At 35.3% G+C, this 12,700-nt stretch overlaps 1 protein-coding gene across 2 annotated transcripts; it reads left to right on the top strand.

Annotated features, from left to right (window-relative positions):
- The first annotated feature begins 3,802 nt into the window (after nucleotides 1-3,802).
- On the top strand, nucleotides 3,803-10,394 carry LOC122291712 (ABC transporter F family member 1). 2 transcript variants are annotated; one of them, XM_043099606.1, is made up of 7 exons: nucleotides 3,803-3,964; nucleotides 4,130-4,361; nucleotides 7,208-7,281; nucleotides 7,375-7,585; nucleotides 7,666-7,900; nucleotides 8,865-9,940; nucleotides 9,972-10,394. In XM_043099606.1, exons 2-6 carry the CDS (start codon nucleotides 4,137-4,139, stop codon nucleotides 9,920-9,922), a joined length of 1,803 nt encoding a protein of 600 aa, XP_042955540.1. In that variant the 5' UTR covers nucleotides 3,803-3,964; nucleotides 4,130-4,136; the 3' UTR covers nucleotides 9,923-9,940; nucleotides 9,972-10,394. The 2 variants fall into 2 exon arrangements, with proteins under 2 accessions (XP_042955540.1, XP_042955539.1); XM_043099605.1 differs by having other exon boundaries at nucleotides 8,865-10,394.
- The last annotated feature ends 2,306 nt before the right edge of the window (nucleotides 10,395-12,700 follow it).

Below are 12,700 nucleotides of genomic sequence, written 5' to 3'. Positions count from 1 at the left end.
CTGTTGCTATGTTTAAGTCTTTAAGATAATTAATTTGTTTTTATTGATTTATGTTATTTTTTTACTTGCATTTTGCTATGCTTAAGACAACTTGGCTTGTTTTATAAATTTGTAATACTAAACATCTAGTGAAGTTATTTTTATTTATTTTTAATTATGTAGTAAGTAATATAGTTATAAGTTACTACTTATTAGTTACTAAACATGAGATCTTGGATGATGAATTGAGAAAAAAAAAAAAAAAAAAAACCTAATAATATAATGACTTGGGAAAAAAAAAAAAGCAAAAAAAAAAGAGCCTAAAAAGAATAGCTCAAACTGGCCAAACCGATAAACCGATTGTGAACCAGCTGGCACAACTGATTTTACAGCATTTACATGGTCTGTTTCGGCCGATTTCTACCATCAAAAAATTCATTTTGGCCGATTTCGGTTTTTCCATAAAACCAAACCGCTTGGTCGATTTTTAGGCCTAGTTTTTGGGAGTTCTTTTTGAGCAATTAAGTTTTTGAAAGATTTCATGAAAACAACTGTTTTGGGATTTATGTATTTCGGTACAATGATATTTGTCTTATTTTATTTGACCTAAGTAGAATTTTCATTACGATATACTGCATACTGCTAGATTAATAGGTGTATTGCATATTAACTGTCATGTACGATAGGTATGTAGTCTTGTATTTCATGTCTTAATGCTTCAGTCACTGTTTATATCCAAGTAGGGGCGTTACATGTAAAGTTATCTGTTATATGTTTTGCCATGTAATATAATGTTATATGTTACATATTATTCTACATCACATAATGTTTGATTGTTACATGTTATGCCATGTTACATATTGTTCTTTTGTTTCATATTACGTCAAGTCATGCATCTCATGTACATGTCACGTTACATTATGTCAGGTCATCTATCCTTTCATCTCATGTCATGTCATGTCTCCATTCAAAGCATATCTCCCAAAATAGTATTTTCCAAGTCTAGTTATATTACGTTCATGTACAATTAAGTTATTGTTCAAGTCATTATTATTAAATCATGGTAACCCTTAAGAGACAAGATCTTCTACGCTAGTATGGTAACCCAATGAGATAAAAACATCGTGGCAATTTCATGAGATAAGGACATTATGGTAACCTCACGAGACAAGAATACAATTCAAGTTCATTATTATTTGTCGTTTAAGTTCATGTTTAGTTTCAAGCTCAATTTCACGTGACATTTATTTCATGTTCAGTTCAAGTTTATGTTATTCCATGTACAAGTTCATGTTATTTCACATTCAAATTCATGTTCAGTTCACATTAAAGTTCATGTCATGTCAAGTTTCTTTCATATTAGTTTAAGTCATATTAGCACATGTAATATATTTGTCAAGTTATGTCAAGTTTATTTATGATGATATTATGCATTCATGCTTTTACTATCATGCATGCATATTTAAACTGTTAGTTAAATTATTTGTTAACTTGCTGATATTTGTATTCAAATCTCACAATGTTAGTCCTAACTAACATTTCATGGTAGATCGTGTGTTAGGACCTGGAGAATCAATAGAGGATCACCTAGACAAGGTTGATTAGGCCATGATACGACGATAATGAGTTCATTGCTTCGATGCTCTAATTTATAGGTAGGATTATGGCTATCTTGGCCGAATGGCGATAGCTACTCGTTAGACTAGTTTAGTAGTTATAATTTTTATTTACGTACTTGAGGAGCTCTATCTACAGCACTAGTAATATTGCAGATATCATCGACAAAGCACTATAACCTTTGGATATTAGTTATTATGTGACTTTTATGAAGTATATTTACGTTAATTTGGAATATATCTTATCTAAAATATAGTATTGATTAAAGAAAAAAATTATTCGTTACGAATATTACATATTTAGATGCATGTAATATTGCATGTTTATCTATCATGAACAGGAACAAGTAATGCTATTTGGGTGGCATCTTGATGATATAGCTCTATGGTGAGATTTTATTCCAGAATGTATATCCCAAGCTATTTGAGTTGATTCATAATTGTAATGCTTTTTTATGAATGAAGTTGCAGATTTCCTATAAAAAAAAAAAGAAGAAAAGGAACAAGTAATCTTGTATTGCAAGTCTCAACGTTTCAGGCTCCACCAAATCCTAAGTGAAATCTGGTGGCGTCACATTCATATTTCCATCTTCTCATCAATTTTCTATCTTACTTTCACTTTTTTGCCCGTGCTTCATTTTTCCGTCTTATCTTTCGTTTACTGTCTAAACTTCATTTTCTCTCATCGCATCACTTTTCCACTCTACCTTTCATTTTCCATCTGAGTTTCATTTTTTCGTCCTACTAAATTTTTCCGCCCTATGTTATTAATTTTTCTATCCTAACTTCATTTTTTCAACGGAGCATCATTTCTCCTTGTTGCCATCATTGTATTCTTTGACCTTCATTTTTCCGTTCAACCTTATTTTTTTGTTTGAGTTTTGTTTTGTTTTGTCTTTCTTTATTATTTTTCTTTTTTTTATTTGTTTTTTAAATTTCTACCATCTCATTATTTTTCGATGCGAGCATTCTTTTCTCATCCCAAGTCTGATTATTGCTTGCTCGTCTTTAGAGCATCCACATTGACTTAGACAAATGAGATGTTTGGCCAAATTTTACATAACTTGGCTCAAAAATAATTTTCATTGGATCGAGCAAATTTAAAATAATTTGAATTTTTGCTATAGTGGTTGGCTAAAGATGGAGGACCATTATTCATTCATCAAACATTAAAATATTAATTTCTCATTCGAAACAAATAAATTAAATTAATTAGAATATAATTAACATTTAACATTTAGAATATAATTATTATTAACATTTAATAATATTTTTTAATATTGATTGAATATAATATAATTATTATTAACATTTAACAATACTTTTTTAATATTAATTTAATTAGAATATAATTACTATTAATATTTAATAATACTTTTTTAATATTAATAAAGAAATTACAGAAAAAGAGAACTTTTCATTAATAAAAATAGTTACTTCAGTATACTATATTTGAAATTTCATTTTATTTATTATATTGATAAAATTTTCTAATTTCTCTTTAGTAATATTTGTTGAGCTTTCTATAATATAATTATTATTAACATTTAATAATACTTTTGTTAACATTTAATATAATATAATTATTATTAATATTTAATTGATAGAATTACAAAATGTGATCAAATAAATTAAATAAAAAAATATTAATTTAATAATATTTTATTATTATATAGAGAATGAATAGTAAATCTAATGTGGGGATTAAATTTAGATGAAATAAATAAATTTAAAGAAATATTGATATTGATTAAATTTAAAGATAAATTTTGTTAAACCAGACGCTCTTAAGTCTGTCTCTAAGTGATGTTTAAATCACTTGTTTGATTTTTCATCGCAGTTCAAATAAATTATGTAGGGAAGCCGGGGGCATGCCCTCCGACTAGTCTATAATAAAATATCTTAATTTATTTGGTTTCTCTCTGTACAATATTTCCATATTGGCGGTAATTTTCTTCTGTAAAGATGTCGGATGACCAATGGAGCCATGGACGAAATACACACCTGGTGATGAAAACTTGTCGGGGCGCGTGTGCATAGAGACGGCGTCGTTTCGACCCCAAGAATGAAGTAAGAAAAATATCAGACCGACCTCACGTGGTAATTGGGCACATTCATTCACCTTCTGTCTCTGGGTCTTACACGCAACTGCTGGTAGTCTCGGACTCGGACTCCCCTCCTCAAGCTCGTGGCCACGTGGAACGCCTAAGCTGTTCCAGGCGCACACGAATATACATATATATACCTGTTGCGACACCCACCCAAAGCACCCACGAACCCTTGACCTAGGGTTTTGAGAACAAACCCTTTGAAAACCAAGATCTAATTCCTCGATCACACTCTCCTTCCTCAGATCTCCCTCCTCAGAGGTGAGCTTAATCCAATTATCAAATAATTTTTTTTACTTGTCTTTGATGGGTTCTTCCTTTTGAATCTTTCTTTTTATTTTTTTTTTATTTTTTATTTTTTTATTATTATCTCTTAGGGTTTCGGTTTCTGATATTTGATTTTTTTGGGTGGGGGGATCTCTTCAGATTAACTATGGTATCGGACGCCAGCAAGAAGAAGGCGGCGCAGAAGAAGGCGGCCGCGGCGGCCAAGAGAGGAGGCAAGGCCGCGGCTGCATCTTCAAAATCGGCGGCGGGGGTTTCTTCCGATTCTCAGAACGGAGCTGAGAAATTGGCGAATGGATTTGATGCTTTTGCCATATCCGATCGGACGTGTACCGGCGTGCTCTGCTCGCATCCGCTCTCCCGAGATATCCGCGTAAGTCACACCCCATTCGTTAGCTGAAAATATAAGAGACTGGATATTTACCTTAATACTCTTTTTGTGTTTATATTCGTGTGAAATTTGTTAAAGATGTTTTTCGTGGAAAGCAGTGAATTCAGATAGTTTTGCGTGAAAAATACCATTCAGTGGGTGATTCTTTTCTTTTGATCATAAGAGCTTGTATTCTTCCAGAATCATTCACCGCCAATTCATTTTGTATATAAACAAGGTGTAGTACGTGAAGTTAGAGAAAATATTTTTTTTCTGAATAAAGAATGTTATGAAACAAACGACTTCTTTTTCTTTGGTGTGTTCTCTCTAAAACTATATTTCATTTAGTTTAGTTCTCTCTTCTTGATAAGGTTTGAAGCAGAGTCTGGTTGCATTTAGGAATATTTGCTTTTGCATATTGAGTGAATGTTCTGACGAAAAAGAGTGAAACTGTTTCTCCAGAGTGGAAAGGTTTCTGGTCTTTTGTTCTCTGAGAAAATATAGGACAGTGGGAACTGATGATTTATACTTTAGTTTACTAATCTTTTGAAAACATAAGAAACTGGTATAAATTACTAGCTAAACTCAGTTTAAAAATGTGGCTGTGTTATGCCTGCACCAAAGCCAATGGATTTGTCTGGCTCATAAAGTTACATTTATCTGTTCTCTAAAATGGGTTCTTTTTTTTATTGCAAAGAGTTGGATGTTATTTAGAAAATGAAACATGAAAGGGTATAGGCATATTTGGGGGTTTCCCCCTTAATGTCAATTATTATTTTTATTTCTTGGGTTCAAGGTTTATACTTTATATTCGGTTTCAATACAATTATTTCATTGGGTGGGTTATAGTATTGGAAGGATAATTGGTTTTTTTTTGGATGAGTAATAAGAGAATTTTATTCATATGAATGAAGAAGGCATAGCCCGTGCACATAGGAAGTATACAAAAGAAACACCTAATTACATTCTAGCTAAAGAAAGAAAATCGTGGAAACACATCAAGTACAATGGCTGAAAACCACAGCATTAAAGTGTGCATAGATAAATTCTGAAGCTCCTCCATTGTTGAGAAGTTCTAATAACACAGATCAACTCTAGATGCAAAAGAAGTATGTTATAGCTTGTAAAGAAGTGGAACTCTAGTCCCTAATTTAGAATGTATTTAGGTGTTCTTTTTTATACTTCCTGTGTACATGGGTATGCCTATTTTATTCATATCAATAAAATTTACTTCTTGCTTATCAAGAAAAAAGAAGAAGTGGAACTCTTTAGGATTACTACAACACACTGAAATATGGAATGGGGGTACCAGTGTATCGCATTATCCTTTTAGTATATTTTATAAGTTAAAACTATTGTTTCCAAATGACACAGAGGGTATCAGTGTGTTTATGGTAAACATTAATAATATGCTAGCTGTATAGTTAACTGTATAGTAATAGAACTATATTAATTAAAAAAAGTTTATAAGAAGAGGGTTACCTATCTATGAGTAGAAAAATATCCAAGAATATCAGGAAACTTTAGCCCATTAACCTGGCATGACATTTATATTCTTGGTGGCCATTACATCAACATAAGCCAAAAGCCCATTGGACTGGTAATGAGTCTTGAAGGTGGATGTGTTGAACTGAAAAGTCTGCGGAGATTTCAGAAGAAAGAGAGTTAGAAAATAAAGTTTTGGAGTTCCTCAAGCGTACGTTCATTGTTGTCATTCTTTTTCCTCCAAATACACCAGACAAGTAGAAGCCATCTTCCACACACTTGCAATTTGTGAGCATCCTCTTGATCCTTTCCATGTGTAAAAAACGATTAGTAAGAAAAAATAATTTTTCCTTTCCCTAATTGGATGGAGGAAGAAATGGAAATGGACCAAACCTTCATTAATTATCCTTAGCCAAATAATGGCCTCTTCTATGTATTAAGAGAGACATGAAAGCAATTAAAAGTGCTTAGTAGGCACAATGTACAAGAATATATTGCTATTTATGGATGATCCACTTGTAATGTTCTCTAGGTACGTCATGAAAGCAGTTAAAAACGCTCAAGGCCTTGAGTACATGATCTGAAATCTGACACTTGGGTTTGTACTCTCTGGCTAAGCACAAGGGACAGCAAATATTTCTGTTTTAATTGATGATCCAATTGGGATATTGTCTAAAGAGATCAATTCTTTAGAGTTGTTTTGGAATGTCAGAATATATTTCTAGTTTAATGTTCTTCTCTACAGTGGAATATATTTCCTTTTGTGGATGATCCAATATGGATGTTGTCTGGTACATCATGAAAGTAGTTAAAAATGCTAAAGGCCTCAAGTACTTTATTTGAAATTTGATACTTGGGCTTGTGCTCTCTGACTAAGCACATCAGACAGGAGTATGTTGCTGTTCAATAGATGATAGATTGGGATAGTCTGTGAGAAAGATCAATTCTGTAGTGTGTTTTTGGCATATCAGAACATAATTCTAGTTTAATTTCATCTCTACTCTGGAATTATGTTGTACTACTGCCCATAGTGATTTGTTCAACATTTAGTGAATGATGTCCTCATCATAGGTGCTGAACTTTACCATGTTGATGCTGGCTTGGTGCAATTAGACAAACCTCTAGTTGTGCAGCAGGGTGGGTAACTTGAAAACCCCTTCTGATTATAATTAATTATTCGTTCTTCTTCAAATTCTTTTTTTTTTTAATCTGTAAAATCAAAATTGGAAGTTGCAAAATTCTTCTTGGGATTCCTTGTAGGCTGTAATATTGTGCAATAAGAGTTTTTCTGCATATATTTTATAGTTGAGTCGCTCACTGGTGTGAACAATTCTGATGATGAACCAACTTCTATTTCTTTACAGATAGAATCTTTATCTGTTACGTTTCATGGGCACGATCTCATAGTTGATTCTGAACTTGAGCTTAACTATGGCAGGTTCGTGAGTCTTGAACTTACTCTATTACCCTAGTCATGTAAGGAACATTATTTTGCTTCCTGCAATAATATTACAAAATTCTACATGTGCAGGCGTTATGGATTGCTTGGACTAAATGGGTGTGGGAAATCTACACTTCTCACTGCAATAGGGTGCCGAGAGCTTCCAATACCTGACCACATGGACATTTTTCATCTCACGAGGGAGATTGAAGCTTCTGATATGTCCGCACTAGAGGTTGTCATAAGCTGTGATGAGGAGAGGTTGAGATTAGAGAAAGAAGCTGAAGTTCTGGCTGCACAGGTCTTATGAGTTACCTTGGATTTTGGTACTTGTTACTTTTTGAACATTCTTCTAATCTCCATATACTTTTCTTTCTCTAGGATGATGGAGGTGGAGAACCTCTTGAAAGAATCTATGAGCGTCTGGACGCCTTAGATGCATCAACTGCAGAGAAGCGAGCCGCTGAAATCTTGCATGGTCTTGGATTTGATAAGCAGATGCAGGCAAAGAAAAGTTGTGATTTTTCTGGTGGCTGGAGAATGAGAATTGCTTTAGCACGGGCTCTCTTTATGAACCCAACTATCCTGTTGCTTGATGAACCTACTAATCATCTTGGTAAGTCCCCTTCATCTGAATATTGCTGTGTTCTTCTCAATATATATATATTGCTCTTCGTATTAATATATATATTTTTAACACTTGATATATTTATGCATATGTATATATTTTTTAGTACTTAATAGATTTATGCATATGTAACCTCTAGGCATGTCTGTTGGTGGGATTTTGTTCCGTCACATGTTTTTTGCTCTTAGAAGAATCTATTTAGGTCTATCAATAGAACTTTGTAGCTTAAACAAACTTTAAAGTTGGTGGAGCCTGGGTAAGGGAGTCCCAAGTCTTAGTCTGTGTTTGTAGGATTATGTTGTGAGAAGCCAATAGTGTTCTTGGATAATTTTATATTCACTAAGCAGCAATCAATGGTAAGCAATACTTGGCATCGTCAAATCGAGTACTTGCTAAAATGCATTTTTTAGGTGATTCAAGTTGGGAATTTTGTGCATACTGGTTGGAATGTGAGAGTTAAATGGAAACTTGTTTGAGGAAGGTGTTTGGTCTGTTTGTGAAAGATTATTTTTGTTTTTGTTTTTTTGGTAGGACTTCCGAAGTTTAAGCTTTAGATAGAGACGTGGTAATAATCTTTGTTTTTTGTATTTCTATAGCTGTTATGCAGCCTTGTTCCACCCCCACCCGTGTTTACGTTGATTGGAAAACAGTTAGCCTCCTTGGCATTCAAGAGAGGTTATTTTGCTCCCATTTCATTACATCCTCCTTTTTGCTTGGAAATTATATGTGGAAACAGGATTGACCTAGTCTCTGTTACGGAACAGACAAAATTAGATTTTACCCAATTTGATTAGCTGAATTAGGACAGCTCTTTTACTTGTTTAAAATATTCACTGTCTTTATTAAGTTTTATTACTTATCAAAACAATGTTCACCAACTTTGTTTTATTCTATGGTTGAAAAAATGGACAAATTTGATTATGATTTGTTTTTTGTTTTGTATGGAGGACAGATCTAGAAGCTTGTGTCTGGTTAGAGGAGACTTTAAAGAAGTTTGACCGAATCCTAGTTGTGATTTCACACTCACAGGACTTCTTGAATGGTGTCTGCACAAACATTATCCACATGCAAAACAAGAAATTGAAGATTTACACAGGTAATTATGATCAATACGTTCAGACCCGTTCTGAACTAGAAGAGAACCAGATGAAACAATACAAGTGGGAGCAGGAGCAGATTGCTTCAATGAAGGAATATATTGCTAGATTTGGGCATGGTTCAGCAAAACTAGCTCGCCAGGCACAAAGCAAAGAGAAAACATTGGCAAAAATGGAGCGAGGTGGACTTACCGAGAAGGTGTCGAGAGACAAGATATTGGTCTTCCGCTTTGTTGACGTGGGAAAGCTTCCGCCACCAGTACTTCAATTTGTGGAAGTGACATTCGGTTATACGCCAGAAAATCTTATTTACAAGAACATTGACTTCGGGGTAGACTTGGACTCAAGGATAGCTTTGGTGGGACCCAATGGAGCTGGCAAGAGTACGCTGCTGAAGTTAATGACAGGTGATCTGTTTCCTATTGATGGCATGGTCCGGCGGCATAATCACCTGAGAATTGCACAGTTCCATCAGCATTTGGCTGAGAAACTTGACATGGAACTGTCTGCACTTCAGTATATGATCAAAGAGTACCCAGGCAATGAGGAGGAGAGGATGAGGGCCGCAATTGGAAAATTTGGACTGTCTGGTAAAGCCCAGGTGATGCCAATGAAGAATTTATCAGATGGGCAAAGGAGCCGAGTAATCTTTGCATGGTTGGCTTACAGGCAGCCCCACTTGCTGCTGCTAGATGAGCCAACTAATCACTTGGACATTGAAACAATTGATTCTCTTGCTGAAGCACTGAACGAGTGGGATGGGGGTCTGGTTCTTGTTAGCCATGATTTCAGGCTCATAAACCAGGTTGCCCATGAGATATGGGTGTGTGAGAATCAAGCTGTCACCCGGTGGGAGGGTGATATTATGGACTTCAAGCGGCATCTGAAGATAAAGGCTGGTTTATCTGATTGAATCAAACAAACCACAACACCCCCACACCACCCCCCCCCCCCCCCCCCCCCCCCCCCCCCCCACGTGGGGTGGGGGAACATTAGGGATAATATTATTATTATTGTCAGTAGTAAACCCTGGCTTACATAGTATTTACGGTAAGCCAGTGTTCAACCGCTTCTGAGTAAAGTTCTTATCTTATGGATTATAAGAAAGACACGGAGCAGCAGCAGCAGCAGCAGCAGAGCAGAGGTACTGAAGGCTTTTGGTTATTCTGGTTATTGTTTCAAGTGATATTTTTATAATGCTCCAATTTATGGTAATTCCTTCCCATTGCGAATGCGAACCATCTTGTACCAGTGTTTCTATTCCATGAAAATGACATGTACTGGAGAGCTTATTTGGTTTCTTAATATTGTCTTTTATTCTTATGGATCGTGCACTCAAAATCTGGTGAATTTTTTTATCAGTAATAGTGACTCAATGGACTTAACTGCTCTGCTTTAGCTGCTTTCTGATTCTATGGACGGTTCTCATGTTTGAATTTGTTGGTAGCTTTCTTATAGTCAAGTAATCGGTACCCATTGGCACAAGTTGAATAAATGGACGACTTCTATTAAAGGAATCTATGAGTCCCTTTCTACTTGAACCAAGAAACCATCAATAAGTGTCGATCAGACCAACGTTATCATGACTAGGGGTGAAAATTGATGTATTGGTGTGGTTTTTTGTCCAAAACTGAAACCTTACCAAGGGGTGAAAATGATGTAAATCTCAATCGAAACCGGTTGGTGAATAGGGAGGAAACTCGGTCTCGGTGTAACTCCGATCGGTTCGTCGGCTTCTTCGGTAGCTGTGTGCGTCGTGAGAGAGCGAGATGAAGCCGCGGTGAGATTTTTGAGTGAGAGATATGATGCAACAAGGTGAGATTAGAGAGAGAGAGAGAGAGAGAGAGAGAGAGAGAGAGATAGAGTTGGCGACGGAGGTGGCCTTGCATGATTGCGTGCGTCTTGAGTGAGAGAGCGAGAGAGAGGAGGGGGCGGCAAACTATTTGAAGGTAAAAAAGAGAAATGAGCAAGATAAAGTTGAGCATGCGCTGTGTTAACCCTAGAGTTAAAACGACGCCTTTCCTTTTATTTTTTTTAAATATTAAGTCATAAACCGATTCATTTTCACTTAAATTTCACTTCAGTTTAAGTGAAACGACATCGTTTCATATATGTATAATTAAAAAAAAAAAAACGTTTAAACCATCGGTTGGTTCAACGATCCAGCCCAGGTTCAAATTGGGACCGAATCATTGGACATCGGTTTTGAATAAATTTCACCATGCACAGACCAGTTCTACTCTGGTTTTGCCCGATTCCGATCTCCAGCGGTCGGTCTCGATCTATGGCAGCCGGTTTGAGTTAGTTCCGGTTGGTTGGTTTTGGTCGATTTTCCGGTATTTTGTACAACCCTAATCATGACCTCGGGTCGTGTTACCTTTATCTGAACTCCATTCCAAGAAACATACACAACAAACAAGTAGTGAGTACTCAAGCATATCATGAGGAGAAAATGAGCATGACTCGGTTGGCCGTCAAACTTGTGCTTCTTTTCTATCAAGTCTTTTAGTGAATATCTTCCCCCCAAAAGGAGGGAGAACGGACATTGGTTCAAAATAAGATATCCAACATCTTGATCTACCTCAATTTTGCTCTCAAACTTGACGTTTGTTTATATGAACCAAGCACAAATCTGGAAAAATTTGTTGTAGCAGTAATGGCTAGAGGAAACTAAGATGGTGAAAAATTTGTTGTAGCAGTAATGGCTAGAGGAAACTAAGATGGTGTTGTTCCATACAAACTCTCAACTGAGGAAATGACAAATTTTGCACCCTCGACCAACACCAAATGCCAAATGCTAGGGGGCCAAATGTTTTGTGGGCTATCTTTTGCACGCCCTCGTGACTGAGTGCAAACAATGTTCAAGAGCATGGTTGATTGATTGAGAAGCATTTTGAAATCGACAGAAAGACACATTAGAACAAAGCTTAGGGCTGATTTGGATTCAGAGATAAGATGAAATGGTTTTATATGAAAGATGAAAGTTAAATAAAATATTATTAGAATATTATTTTTAAGATTATTATTATTTTGAAATTTGAAAAAGTTGAATTGGAATTTAAAAAAAGTTAAATTATTTATTATATTTTGTGTGTGAATTTAAAAAAATTGTAATGATGAGATGAAATATGTTTCAAATTCAAACGGTGCCATAATGGACGCGAGGCCAAAATAGAAAAAGGAAGAAGCCCAAAAACAGTTTCAAGCAGAGTTAGTCCACGTGGGGCCCAAGGTACAACATAATGGATGGATCAATAATGCAGAAAGCCTACCTAGACAAGATATGAACTGGTCCAAAGCGATAGAGGCACTGAAACTAATCAACAATTTTTTTTTTTTTTGGTTTGATAGAAGGATAAAGTTTGTATTCATGAACAACTACATTACATCAATAATTCAGACCAAATAATATGTGAAATACACTCGGGGAGTGAATCCCACCAAATTATCAAGTCATCTAGATGCTTGGTGTATTTTGCCAAAGTATGAGCTATTACATTTGCCGTGCGTCTCTTATGTTGAATAGAACACTTTAGAATCATCTTCATCATATTTTTCACCTCATAAAGCAGATTTTCCAATAAAGACATGGACTCACCTTTAGCAAGCAATTCATTTACCATGAGCAGTGAGTCACTCTCATTAACAAGTTCAGATATGCCCATTGGAATGCATATTTGTAGCCCTCTCA

This window comes from Carya illinoinensis, chromosome 13 (genome assembly GCF_018687715.1).
Source record: "Carya illinoinensis cultivar Pawnee chromosome 13, C.illinoinensisPawnee_v1, whole genome shotgun sequence".
Classification (NCBI taxonomy): domain Eukaryota; kingdom Viridiplantae; phylum Streptophyta; class Magnoliopsida; order Fagales; family Juglandaceae; genus Carya; species Carya illinoinensis.
This window is presented reverse-complemented; position numbering and strand designations above follow the sequence as displayed.

What these genes read in the sequence shown, in the direction of transcription:
- LOC122291712 (XM_043099606.1), top strand. Translation starts at nt 4,137, where the DNA reads ATGGTATCGGACGCCAGCAAGAAGAAGGCGGCGCAGAAGAAGGCGGCC. An exon ending in CGCTCTCCCGAGATATCCGC is followed by an intron (nt 4,362 to 7,207) that starts GTAAGTCACACC and finishes ATTTCTTTACAG; the next exon opens with ATAGAATCTTTATCTGTTAC. An exon ending in CTTGAGCTTAACTATGGCAG is followed by an intron (nt 7,282 to 7,374) that starts GTTCGTGAGTCT and finishes CTACATGTGCAG; the next exon opens with GCGTTATGGATTGCTTGGAC.